Here is a 14,983-nt window from a genome sequence, read left to right on the forward strand (position 1 = left end):
AGAAACACTTGAAATTATCTTGATGTTATCTTAAACACCAAAATTGAGAGAGACCGAGAGAGAGACAAAGAGAGAAAAAAAAATATCTTGGCAACATTATTAGCTTTTGGCTAATGGGTGACAGCAGAAGCAGATGGGTTTCTGGGCAGCACAAAGGGTTCGCAATGCTGTCAGCACCATGAAAAAGCAGCGGGTCTCCACTTACCTGTTTTGGAATGCTAGATTTCATTGGCAGATTACTAACTCGTCACTTACGAACGCAACAGATGATATCGGAGACTGCTTTCCAAGCTTTCTTTTTTTCCCCTAAGCTCAAATTAACGCGTGCTCGTATATATACAGGTATATGACGAGATACGACAAAACAATGGTTAAAATGCTTTCTTCCGAACAGGGTGTGAGTGAAGATTTGAAGAACCGAAGGGCGCCAATGTCTGCAGATTGATTCCATGGAATTAAGTTGGATTTGTGATGTCACCCAGTTCACAAAGTCATGCTTATGTACATCGAACCTAAGCAGTCGCCTGTCCCACTGGATCTTGCTAGATAACTAAATAACAGAATATGCAAACCGAGACCAATTTCTCCAAAAGCCAAATAAGGATCTAAATAAATCTTGTAAAAAAAGAAAAAAAACAACAACAAAAAAACCCAATGTTTTTGCATACGGTAATTGTTCTTGATGTACATGATTCCCGCAAGAGTAAAACTTAAATGTGTCATGTGCGATAGAGATGAATATCTCTATAATATCTAGAATGGCTGAACAGGTAATAATGGCACTGCATACCTTTGCTTTATTGATGGTGCAGTGCAGAGCGTTGTTCTCTTGATCGTACAGCAGGCTGAAGTCCAGAGTGCCAAGCGTGGCTGTGAAGAGATAAAAATACAGCAAATGTTACCCATGCCACAATGCTCTACACTCTTTGATACGGTTTGTGAACAAGCACTGATTTTGGGTCCGTGATCTGTGTTGGTCGGATGAGTTAATACGGTACAGCTGGTAGAAATCAGAACAGAGACGGTCTTCATGCTCCAGTGCAGGGTTTTGATGGACAGCAGGAATTGATAACCAGAGCTCAGTTCAACAAGATCATTTTTCCATTCTGAAACCCAGCAAAAAGTAAAAAAAAAGTGAGGCATTTCTTTCTTTTTCTCCATCCAGACAACCTCAAGGTAGTATTCTGCATTCACAAAGCATGCTCACTTTGGCCATTAAGAGAAAAATAGTCGATAAGCTTACTCTGGCCCATGGCACATGTTGTAGCTGCATGACCTTTCAATTTCCCCCCGCTTCAATGGGGTCAGAATCAGAGCTGGTGAAGAATGTAGTCTAAAATGAAGCCTAGTGTGATCAGAAGGAGTTCTTTCATGAACATTGCTATTGTGGCTCTCCATACACTGAGAAACACCAGGGGGTTACATTATAGGTTCCTCCTACAATGATAGACTACAGTATGGTTTCGGTCAGGTTTTAACCATCTGGTTCTGTACGTTTTAAATAGACATCATCAAAAACATGCAATTAGTGAAAAATGAAAAGTTTGAAAATAAAAAAGCTCTGTTTAAATCAAGTCTTTTAGTTGCGCAACAGAAAAGCATTCGCCATCCATGCCAGGAATCAAGAGTGAAATAACTGGCTACCAGTGGTGGGGGAGATTGCTTTTTAAAGTAACTAATTACATTACAAAATTACTGTCTTTAAAAAGTAATCAGTTACATTACAGCATAGTGTAAACTCCTTTGTGATTCCTTATGCATGTTGTTTTAGTCGAGACCTTTATAATTTATTTTACCATCATCACTCAGTGAAGTTTGGCCCATAATCTGTTAACTACTAATACCCCTACCTCACCAACGGGTTTTTGCGCGGTGGTCGTAAGTACAGTTCATCATGATTCACTGCGAGTTTTGGCGCTGTGATTAGGTTTTCATCTTTCCGCGCGTCGGTCCTCGCATAGTCAACCTGCATGTGAGATAGGAGTATAACAGCAGGAATAACAGCAGGGGGGGCGGGTTATCGAGGGCGGGGCTTGTAGGACGACTTTCTTACACGCACACTAAGGGATTGAGAATGACTGCTGTCTGGCTCACGGTTTACATAAATTGTACTTAAATGGCGGCCCTAACGCGTTAGATTACTCGTTACATCATAAATGTAATCCAAGTACTCTAACGCTACTTTGTAACGCGTTACACCCAACACTGCTGGCTACTCAGCAAGAACGCTAGGCAATCTGTGAGATCCTGTATTTGGAAGATAACATGGAAGATAAAGTTTTTCTCTGAATGTGTTGCGCTGCTCAGTGATTCAGCATGAGCAGAAACCCTGAAAAGATGTGAATATAGTCTTGACACGTCTTAGAGAAAGCACATGATTTTCCACCCTTGGTCAGGAGATGTGGTATGCTCAGGTCATGTTCGAGCTTGTGGATGAAAATTGGGAATTATAAAATAGAGGATATTTTATATACATTTTCCACTTGACATGTTTGTGCAGAAGAACCTGAGGTCTAATTCTGATACTACCACGACTATAGACACTATTAAATCCTAATACTGATTTCTCCAGCTCTATGCAATGTCCGTGTCTTATTTTTGATACTACAGGAAAACTTCATCCAACCAGCTGCAAGCAAAATGGAAACATAAATAACTATATAAATATATAAAAATTCGCAGAATGAAAAAAGACATCATTACTGCTGAGTCGTTTAATATTCTAAAGTCCATAAGCTTAATATGAACATTATGAAGTGCAGGCCCTTTGGCAAATTTAGTTGGCAATGAGTAGCTAGTGTAATTCAAAAGCTCATCTATCAGGCATGCATTTCGGTTTTCTAGCTTACATAGCTATTTTCCAAGCAGCAAATACAGCTCTTGGTCATTCGTCCCTGTGCATATGCACCCAGCTCGCATGCTACAGTAGTTCTTTGTTTCCACGCGTTTGTGATTCGGGCATTGTGAGAAGCCTGCTGTATTAAACTATTTAGCGAGCTGTGTTTTCTGACAGGATTTTGAGTAATATGATAAACGAATTAGCCTCAGCAGGGGTGAGAAACGCAGAAACTGGCTGCTAAAATACCCAAGGGTTACGTGGCTTAGTTTTCATACGTCTAAAGTTATTAAAAGCTTTCCCAACTGTGCTGTTTTAAATGGTTATCACACTTTATGGTTTCCTTTAACGAAAAAAACAAAAAACTGCTAATTTTAGTCACTGTATAGAACCTTTCAATGTGAATAAGTACAGAAGTAAAAACACTTGTTATTCAAAAACTCGCTGCTCTCTGACAGCTGCATGTTCATCACGGTTCAATTAAACTGCATTAAGACTTAATTAACACTGGCTGCTGCTTTGATGGTCCTCCTTTCATCGAGATTAAGCATATCGTAAACATGGGCCTTGTAAGTGTAACCTCAAGACGGCTTGAACACAAAACAGGATGTGTTCACAGCGGGAGAGAGACCAAGACAGAGAGAGAGAGAGAGAGAAAGAGAGCGAGACAGAGACAGGGGACTCCATGGGCTGTTGTGTGGACGGCAAATCTGAGAAATAAATTTTGTTGTGAAAATAGCCAGAGTAAAGTTCACACTTGGTAGTATGAATGTAAATAGACAATAGGTAAATGAATTAATTGAGATAAAACACTGATAAATAGGCAGATGGATGCCAAATTATGGGATGCCAACTGATGGAATGCCGTCTGTAAGAATGTTCTAAAACAGTTCCGGAAGGTTCTGGCGGCTTAACACCTTACTAAGGCGCTTTAATGTTGCATTTATAGGTCGATAAAACTTTCATTTGGCTAACATAAAACCTAGATCAAATGTGCCGTTGTAAACGGAGTATGTGGCTTTAAACGGAGACGCCCCTTTAACTAAGTGCATTTTTCTAGCCGATTAGAACATAGAGACACAAAAGTTGAACCCGAAGTTTAAAACATTATAAGGAATTTTCACACTTTCTCATTTCCATCGAATAACACAAACAGGAAAATTGATTTTTAGGATTGAAAACGGATTTATCGCATTTATATTTTAAGGGAATTTATTCACAACGACATTCTCGGTCAGGGTTTTTCCTGCATGGAGAATACAAGCCAGCCTTCATCAAATTTTGTGCCACCTCTGGGTCTCGACTCTGGAGGGCATCTTCATGAAGAATGCAATTTTCTAAAAAGTCTGTCATTAACAGCCATCGTGGCATGTGGTGGCGCTGCATCGCAATCGGCACACTGCACTGGGAAATGCTCTGCCAACACAACCACAGAGACAAGAAAAGTGCTGGACCTTTTCTCCAAACAGAGCATCTGTTTTTTTCCCCTTTAAAAAAAAACAAAAAACCCACACATTTCTGGCAAAATATCACACTGATATTTTGTGGCTGTTTAAACAGGTGAATACTGTTTGTTTTTGCATCCAAGCACATCCAGGTTTTTAAACAGCTTTCATAATTTAATGCTACAGCCCATCATTATAATGTTTACAGCTTAGTATAATCAGTGATTATTTTACAAAGTGATTTTGCGAGAAGGAGTCACGAGGGCAGCTGAAACAGAGCAGACATCATCTGATAAGCAGTTACAGAGTAATAATTAACATTAATAATTAGTTATGACGAGATTAGTCAGGGCTGAAAGTAGGACACAGCCACAAGAAATGGACATAAAATGTAGTTACACTAGCCAATCGAGGGCATTTGTGACCTCACGCAAGCAGAAGGGGTGGATTAGTGCTTTCCTCGGAGTGTGTTGTGCCATTCCCTAAGAGCAACTCGAAAAGATGTACTCAGTGGCTACACATACCTAGACTGAACCTAGAGTGCCCTCAAAAAACGTTTGAACGTTTACTTTTCTTAACCCATTTCACCTATGCATTTTTATATTTAATGATTTATAACCTAGTAGATACAAAAAAATAGATTTGTGTTTAGTCACTTTGTTACTCTGTCACTCTCTGGTAGATTATCAATATTCCTCAAAACGACTACCTAGAAGATTTATCCTGCTTTGGCATGCAATACAAGCTATCGTCAGCAACATTACCCTCACAGTGCCCGAAATCAACAAATGAGCTTAAACTACAACTTTAAAATAGGAACACTTACAGTTTCAAGATGTGAAGTTGAGTCACACACAGTAAGAATAAGTCCACACTTGAGCTGTAGTATTGTTGCAAAAAACAGCTTGGAATTATCACTTGTTAACTCCGTCAATGGTCTAATTAAACACACATATCTGTGCTGTCTCTTTTATGTCTCTTTTTGGGCAAATTGAATGGTGACTCCTGAGTGGAGCTGAGCCCCGAGCTAGAGCAGGGTCCTGCCATCTTACCTTTCCTGAGGAGTGTTGTAATCATTACAAATTACAGACAAGAGTGGGTTTGAAAAAATATGCTAAATCTAATGGAGAGAAAAAAGAAAAAAGGGTTTTTGTCACCTTCCTGTATTCATACAGTATCTGCCATAAGGAGTTTAAATCCCAATGAGAGATTTAGTGCAAACCTGATGGACATTTCATTTCTGCCTTATGCCACAATTCGCTCGTTAAAAAGAGCCTTTAAAAGCTCGTGAATATCTTTCCGTTCAGCCTCATTTCCATCAAAGAATCATGCCGTTTCCTCCTACACTTCTACCAGGCTGAAGAAATGCGTTTCATTCCTCTTGTCTAAATATCCATCAGCTGAAGGCAGTTTGAATGAAAAACGGTGGATGAGGATGAAAAATAAACACATTTCTGACTAACCATTTCGGTTTAAATCTGCAGCCATACATCACGCCGGCATGGAGGCACCGTAATGAAAATTCCTCGCATCCCAACATGACGCCTAATTGATCTAGAGCGGATGAAAGTGACGAGCGATTTGGGTTGGCTAATGTGTGGTCATTAGCTCAAGAGACCGGTTGGCAGTAGGTACTGTGAATCAGAGGATCATTTGCCTTAATTGAGCATCTTGAGAGCATGTTAGCTATGACCTTCTGTGTGTGTGAGTGTGCTTTTGTGTGCGAAGTACTCCTCCTAGACTATACTAAAACCCTCATTAAAGAAACACTGAGGTCACTGATGTAACCGATACACCTTATGAGTGGGTCAGAGTTGTTTTGCACTCTATAGGGACGAGGGCAAAAGGGCGCTGAAGGCAAGTGGATCAAACCTTGATGAAAAAGGGAAGGATAAAAATTAGACTTTTAATCATGCAAATCATTCGAAATCTAACTATATGAAAATAAAGACCTAAAGCTTCTTGTGCTAAGACATACCACAGGAAGCCAAACTTTTAATTATGTGAGGATTTTATGTGAGAATTATGTTTTATCTTATATCATCAATATAATTTTTCCTAATTTGGTCATCCGCCACCCACCATCAGAAGAAAGCGACACCTGCTATTGTCTATGATTGGTGTCACTCTGACTGATGAGAGAGAGATGGAGTATGCCACGGGTGTCCATGGCTTCCCTGGGATTTGAAATTATGAACACCACACTCTTTCCAGCAACATTGGCTCAAGCGACTGATATTTAAGGTGTATGTTCTTGACTTTTCGTCTCGGCTCATATTTACTTACATACAGCTTGCTCCAGGCTCTAAAGGACGTCTTTAAAAAATGCAGAATAATAACTCCAGGTAATAAGACCAGGGAATTACTGCTGCAGGCTGAATCCACTCTAAACAGGAGCAGCACTTATAAGTCTATGACAGTGGTCTGGGCAGATACAGTGCATAAAGAGAAAATTAATTACAGGACCTGCTTTATACATAAGGTGAACTAAGCCATGAGACTGAAAAAAAAAAAAAACACTGCCCAAGGAACAGACAAATGAGTCTCGGTCTGAGACTGTGAGCAGAAAATAAAGTAGAAGGAGAGAAAAAGAAAACATATATAGAGCGATTAGATTAAGAGTAAAGATAAAGGTGCAGCAAAGACAGACAGAACAGAAGAGAGAGAAAAAGAAAGAGCTCCATTTGTGGCCCTGTGCAGTTCAGACTGGTCACACTACGCCAGCCTCCATTAGTCTCCTTCCCTGTTCGACACGTCTAGAGGATGAAGGCGGCACTGAGCCTCTAATGATTTTCGTACTGAAGGTACAGCTTTTGAGAACGTGCAGCAGGTGCCATTAACTCTAAAGAGTTGCTATTATTTCACTCAATTATATCCATTTTTCACAGGTACATACAGTGTATATATATATATATATATATATATATATACTGTATGTACCTGTGAAAAATGGATATAGTATATATATATATATATAGTATATATATATATATATATATATATATATATATATATAAAAGTAAAATGAAACTATATAATTGCATTTAACGTGTGCCTATGAGCATCTAAGCACCAGCATGTACTGGGCTTAAAAGAGAAACGACAGTCTGAGACTCTGAACTGAGCTTCAAATGCTTAAAGTTCAAATCCAGCAACCAGTAATCTGAACTCTTGGCTTCTGGACATCAAATATTCAGCTGCATTCTTTAAACATTGTGGTTTCTTAACAGGGCGTTTCTTTGGGTTAAAGCTGATGTATGGATTGTGTTTTCTGTGCCTGGGATGATAAACAGACTGTATCAGCTGTTTATTCATAGATGGACAAGCAGGTTCATACGAAGCTTGTGACCAAGTAGCAGGAGCAAACGTTTCTTTATCTCAGCCTTTGCATGGGATACTAGGCTTGACTTCTTACCCAGGCAGGGCCCAGCATGATGCCAGTTTCAGCACTTTATTAGCACATATTAGCACTTGTTCCCACAATCTCAACTAGAAAACTAGCTAAGTATTATATTAAGCTAGCTCACTTAATTAATGATTTAGATCATCCCAAAATAAAAAGTACAAGATAGCCCAAGTAAATACTAAATGCAGTTTTTAAATGATTTCATTTATTAAAAGAAAAAAAAAAAAAAGCTTTCCAAGCCATGTCCCTATGCGAAAAAGTCACTGCCCATAAACTTAATTGGTTATGCCACAATTGTTGGCAAGAACTGCTATCAAGCATTTGCAAAAACTGGCAATCAGGCTTTTATATAGCTGTGGAGAAATTTTGGCCCACTCATTTTGGCAGAATTGCTTCAGTTTAGCCCAGTGGTTTCAAACATTTTCTGTCATTCCCTACTTAAGGGGATGGGCGAATTTTCAAGACCCACTTGTCAACAAAATGATAACGAAATCCAAGTTTACTATTTATTGAAATATTAATTCCCAAGCCAATAAGATCAAATAACACCAAGTTCAAAACAGATAAAATACACATGAAATTGTTATAACAGGCTTAACAGGCTCACTTATCTAGAGCTTACTTTCAAAGAAGTCGAGTGGTTTATTAACGTGACTGGGGTGTGTTGTCTCTAAGTTTCTTCCTACTTTGTTGTGTCTCGTGCTGTCTGCTGCCAGGGGTTTAAGACACAAAACACACACGGGTCTCTCCTCTGCCTCACCATAAATCCAAGCGCAACATAGGCTTTATCATGTTGTCTTTACGGCTGGCTTTTTGATTGATTAGGCTGATGGTGGTGAATCACCTCCTTTTTATGGTCCAAGTAACAAATGTATCCATTGACGTCATTATGCTCACTACATACAGTCTGCTACTGACCCGGTTTGTGACCGCGGTAAAGTTCGTTTGATATTCGCATCTCCGAATTTAATAGCTGCGTAAATAAACCCGCAAATAAGATACCCACATATATTTCCTCTCAACATTGTCTTTAAGCTACATCCGCCTTAAATTATACATGTTTAAAAGCATAAACACCATTATTCTGTACAGCGCAACGAATGATTTAGGGATCATCGCAAAATGCCGCACGCCAACAAAAAGCGTAGAACGATGTTGATTAAACATCAGTATACACATTGGAATAAATAAAATTACATATATAATACCAAATGTTTCCTTATATATTGTTCCTCTGCAATTAACATGGCGACGTTAAACCGTTATTATTGCACTATGGTTCCACTTATGGTTCTTTGATGTTATTTTAATTTACTTGTATTAATGATCCATTTCTTTGCGTGTGATTGTTAAGTTTCGAGTGTCCGATCTTTATAGTTAGTAAAGGAAAGGATGAATTAGAATAGGTACTTTCTTATTATTTTCCACTAATTCCCTCCCGTTCATTGCGCCCCACCTGTCATGTTTGGATTCCCCACTAGTGGGGCGCGCCCCACACTTTAAGAACCACGGGTTTAGCTACATTAAACAGCCTGTTTAAGATCAAGCCATAGCATTTCAATTGAATTTATGACTAGGCCACTCCAAATCTCCCCAAAAAATGTTCCTATTCAGAGGTGGACTGGCTGGTTTGTTTCGGATCCTTTTTACGGCTTCATAACCCAAGTGTGCTTGATTATGTGGTACCTAAACCCAATGGTTTCATATACATCTGGCAAGTAATGGGCTATTCTTTTCAAACCTGATTTCTTTCAAATGAGCTATTCTTTCAAACCTTTCAATTCTGTAACTTGGCTTCCAATAACCAACAAAAAACTCACACTGGTTTAGTCGTCATGTTTTGGCATGCTCTCACCGCATTTTTCGCTTTTTAAAATAAAACCTTCGTCGTGCTAACCCAATGCTTTTGTAGGGAGAGATACCTACAGCTATTTACTTTAATATGTTGCACAAGGTTCCTGCTCCATCCAGCAGCTGTGGCCATGTAAAGGCAGTCAGCATGACAATTAAGTAAAATCCCAGCCACTTTGGCTGGAGGTGTGTGAAGAGAAACAGGGCTCGGGGCTGAAATGATTTATGCGTTTTTCTGCGATTTGCTCAAAGAGAGTCGACAAAAACCGTCAGTGAGCGCTCTGGGGTCATCAAACGATGCAAACGTTGACTAGTGCCATGGAGGTAATCAGTGAAGCTGAGTGAAATCACTGGCGAGGATGATGAGCATCATAGGAACATGAAGGAAGAACACATGATAAATTGGAAATTGAGGTTCAGCGTCCCTGCTGCTTCGGTAAAAGCAGACTGACAAGGGCAACGGGTGCTGGGTGGAATTAATTGAAAACGCCTCATTGGAAATTGGATTCACTTAAAAAAAATTAAAAAAAGATGTCATATGTTGACTTTATGCTGGTAGATGTACTTTAAGTGTAATAAGATTCTGATAAGAGGTGGTCACTATTTTAAGATCACATCTCTTAGATGTTTGGAAATTTTGGAGCAAATGAAACCATCCTCTTTGTTCACCTGGAGCTGGCATATTTTATCATGACAGCACCCCCTCTTCCACAAACACACACACACACACACACACATCTCTATAGAAGTTCTCCAGTCCAGGTTCTGTCCACAGAGCCACAACTCCGAAAATATCCCTTGCTATATTCAGGAGCAATTTGACGGCGCACTTGCTTTTTTATGAGTCAAGGTTATTTTGCTCTACAGGTGCTCGGTAAAATGATGGATGTAGCACTAAAAGAATCACTCACTGAAAGGCCAATGCCATTTTCTCCCCCAACAGACATTCTAACACCATAATATTTTTTGGGTCTTGAGATGGAGGGAAAAAGTTTATGTTCTGGTGTTTAGCCAGACGAAGTCATTCCTCCCTTAAGTCTTTGTTCTTTGTGCAAAAAAAATAAAAAATAAAAAAGATAAATTGAAACACTCAAACCTCGCCCTCAACCATATTTAAATATCAATGTTTTCCTAGTCATTGCATTGGAAATTTATACAATAAATGAAAAAACAATTTCCACATAAGTATTTTACAAATAGACATACGTTTTCTTTATAGTTGAAAAATATTGATGTGAATGTCCTCATATTGCACCCACGTGGTATTTTATTTCCCAGTAGCTGCTATTTGAAGATACATTTTAATAAAACTCCTGCTTTTTCACTTGTTTATTTTAGAGAGTTTCTGACTTTAGCCTCCACTTTGAGAGGTAAATAGTATGCTTAATTGAGTTAAGGTCTGGTGATTAACTTAGCCAGTCAAAAACCTTCCACTTTCCCCTCTTTGATGAAATCCTTGTGTTGGTAGCAGTGTGTTTTGGGGCATTATCTGGCTGCATAATGAAGTTCCTAACAATTACCTATAATGCATTTCCCTGGAAACTGGCAAACAGAATGATATGGACGCTTTTAAATTCATTCTTCTCCTGCGATTGAGAATTACATCCTCAATAAAGATTAGTGATCCTGTTCAAGAAGCAGGCAAACAAACAAACCATGCCAGTACCTCCACTGGGCTTGACCAATGAGCTTCCATGTTTTGGACCAGATCGGTATCTTCTCCACACTTACTAACAGTTGGGCAGACGCTAACCTTCATTCCAGAACGTCTGTAGAGCATCTCTGTATTTCGGGTTCGGGTGACTGCAGCTGTTTTTTTTTTTCCTTGTAGAGCTCTCAAAGTATTTCTCATTAACTACTGGTGATTTTCTTGGCTGACCTGTTGAATGACTAACTTGTAGTACAGCAGTGTTTGTTTTCTCTTATTCTTTCGCCATTCCAAATTTCCTGAAATGGTAAGCATTTTTTATGCTTTTTCTTAGTTTTAAAACGGCTTTCAACCATAGACAGCTCTCTGGTCTTCATTTTAAAATTTTTTTTTATTTATTCGTCCAATAATGTGGGGGCTCCCACATTAAGGCTACTTACCTCCAACCAGCCAAGAGGGCCGACTGGTGTCACGTGGTTCGGAGGAAAATGGTGTCACGTGGTTTGGAGGAAACACTACTTACCTCCGACCAGCCAGGAGGGTCGACTGGTGTCATGTGGTTCGGAGGAAACGCGTGACAGCACCCGGCCCTCCTGGCTGGTCGGAGGTAAGTAGTGTTTCCTCCGAACCACATGACACCAGTCGACCTCTTTTTTTTTTTCGACCTGCTTGCTAACGCACTGTTGGGGGCGGTATCACACACTCGGAGGCCAGCGCTTTCCGCTCCCTCCGCGTTGGTGAGCTTGCAAATGCCCCGAATGCCGTAGAGCCGTGCAATTAATGTGGGAGCACTAATACCTTTCATCCCTCCCCGCTGAGAGAGCTCGGCCAATTTAGCTCTCTCAAAGGCCTCCGGCTGCGAGAGGTTACAGCATCACCCGGGAACCAAACCAGCGATCACCGGATGATAGGGCGAGCACTTTACCACTGCGCCACTCGGAGGCCCGCTCTCTGGTCTTCATGGTGGTTTATTCATTTTTTAAATCAGAAATGCACAGGCAAAACCCAGGGCTCAATCCAAGAGCTTTAAATTGTTTAAACAATTCATTTAGCATGTGGTCTGTGGTCAGGAAAGTCGACCAGGCAGCGCGCTGATCCGAGACCAGCGTCACAAGATCGTTTTATAATGGACGTGGTTAGAGGTGTGCGTGAGAGGGATAATGGTCCGAGAGCAGTATAAAAGTATGAAGAGTATTTAAGGAATAAGGTAGGTTTATCTTTACCCTTTAGTGAGATGAACAGCACAGCAACAGCCTTCAGCCATTCACAAAGGAAAAAAAAAGGGCATCAATACGCACAGACATGCACAGCACTGGGTTGCTGTCTCCTTCAGAAGAGGACAGCTACATCATTAGGGCCAACTGGTGCTAAAGAATTTATGGGCATAGAGGAAGATGCTTTGGTTTAAACACGTTTTAAATAAGGCAGCTAATTAAAAGTTTATTAAAAGCCAGGAGGCAGAATGTTTCCAAGCCTTCAATTAATATTTGGCTAGAATCTGGGGTAAAACTCTACCACTTCATTTAAGAATGATGACAATAGTAATAATGATCAAGCTTATAATAAATTATAACTGATTGTAACATACCTTTTGATTATAGCCTTGATTTATTTTAATTGTTGCCTTTTATTTCAATGTCTCCGAGTCACCTGATTTAAATAAGGACACTATGTTGGTATTAGGGAAACCAGTCACCAAGTGAGAAATTATGGAAGAGAACGAAGGAGGGAACTTTCAGATTTGGATATCTAAATACAGATATGGATAATGTACTGTAATTCCGTTATGTTTCCTAAAGTATGATTAGTATAAGGAGGGCTTGTCCTTATGAACAAAACTGTTAACTGGTGACTTGATGCTTAACACCACGCCCAGCTGCACTGTTCTGACCTGATCCTTGTACAACCTGTGACATAAAAGTGGTGAATGGGCCATTAAATATTAGTCAAGTATCCTTGCTAATAGACTGACTGCGATATTACAAACGTGGCTTCCCCTGCAACATTTGTGGCTCAATGACTCAGAGAATAAAAGCTCCGAGTGGGACGTTAAGTGGAACTGTACCTGCTTATGACCTGCATGAACAACAATGAATGACTCAGATTAGTTTAGATTAAGTGAGATGAGATGAATGCTTTCATTATCCTCAAACTGAATTTTGTGATTCTGTAGAACAAATATTTACAGTTTATTTTGGAGCCTGGATATATTTTAGTATTTTTTTTTGATAGTCTCTTTGTGCAACTCGGATTCGAGCAGACTGTTTGTTCTGCATATAATCTAAAAGTGTTTACAACTGCTTGCACTCCTGCAACTCAAACACTCAGCTTTTCTGCTGGTGAATAATAAGGGGGGAAAAAATCTATATATATATTTAATATATAAAACGTAAGGTTCTTGCTCAAAGAACGTGTTGCTGAGCTGCCTGAATAGCATGTCGGAATGCAGCCAGAAAGAATAAAGCTAAAAAAAAAAAAAGCCTTTATACGGAGAGCTGAATATTGCTATTCGGATGGAGCGAACACAAGGAGAACAGGTCAGGAAGGTCTCTGAGAAAATGTGGGTAATAAGAAGGAAGGTTATGGGAGTGCATTTTGGATCTTCTTCTCTTATCATTGCCGAACAGCTGCTGGTGTGGAAATAGTTAGCATCAGGTGAATGAGGTCATTTGAGCTGAACGCGATCTACTGCTAGAGTAGGTTTTAAAGCGTTTTTTCAGGAGTCTGCTGCCACCACGTTCCGCTGCTATCGTTTATCAAAAGCTACGAGAAATACATTTGGCTCGTGATGAAATTGAACTCTTTACTATCTTTAACTGTCATCTTTTAACTTTGAAAAATTGAACGAGGTGGAGAAAACATGAAACTTCAGCACAACATGGACACACACTAACACACCAAATCGCACACTATGGGCAAATTGGAAACACCCATAAGTCTGCACTATACGTATTTGGACTACAGGAGGAAACTGGAGGAAAACTCACTCACCTCCCAGGGAGAACATAAACACGGAGGGTCGGTGAACCTCCAACCCTGGAGGTGCGTGGCGGTAGTGCTAACCACTAAGCCACCTGAAGCACGGGATCAAAATTGTAAATGCTGGAGTGAAACACTGGCACCTTTGGTTAAATAATTTAGACTTGGCGCTCTGCTTTGTTTAACCTTTTTTTTTTTTCTTAATAAAATTATGATGAAACATGATGATGTATCATCCGAAAACAACATTTTCATGCAAAAATGGTGCCGAGCTCCTTTAATAACACTGCAACACATGGTGTATTAACCATGCTCTGAACTTTGACCCAGGTTTCCCTTTCGAACATCATTAAGCGACCCAAACCGAATAAAGCAAGGCTTACTTGATGAATGATATGAAACACACCTAAGACACAGCAAAACCATTAGTCTCGCACTAACAAGCGTGGTGCAGCCTACAGAAAAAGTCTGTTCCATATGGACAAGCATGTTCTGTATACTCTAGGGATTGTATCAGAGACTTTCCTCTTTAAAGCTATCGCAAACGAGATCCCACACACAAAGAAGCTTCTTACGGTATAAAGAGGCTGTAATGAAACGAAAATGAAGGATCTCTGGTTCACTTTTTAGCTATAATTATGCCTGGCTAGGTAGGGAGAAAAAAAAGCATGCCGTTAGACACACATCCAGGATGGTGTTGCTCTGCATGCATTCCGCCTCTATTGTGTGTGTGGAGTGTGTTTACAGTACACTTGATTATAGCTACAGCATTTAGAGTACCTTTTTATATCATCTCAACGGGATGATGGCTTGAAAGA

General features: G+C 39.8%; 1 protein-coding gene across 2 annotated transcripts in view; it reads right to left on the bottom strand.

The window, feature by feature from the left end:
- LOC128512436 (double C2-like domain-containing protein beta) overlaps positions 1–14,983 on the bottom strand; it is a 67,118-nt gene that overhangs the window by 40,529 nt on the left and 11,606 nt on the right. For both annotated transcript variants that reach the window (XM_053485707.1, XM_053485706.1), the window contains one exon: positions 791–870. In XM_053485707.1, the coding sequence (XP_053341682.1) occupies positions 791–870 (80 nt within the window). The remainder of the gene's footprint in view (positions 1–790; positions 871–14,983) is intronic.

This window comes from Clarias gariepinus, chromosome 24 (genome assembly GCF_024256425.1).
Source record: "Clarias gariepinus isolate MV-2021 ecotype Netherlands chromosome 24, CGAR_prim_01v2, whole genome shotgun sequence".
In the NCBI taxonomy this organism is placed as follows: domain Eukaryota; kingdom Metazoa; phylum Chordata; class Actinopteri; order Siluriformes; family Clariidae; genus Clarias; species Clarias gariepinus.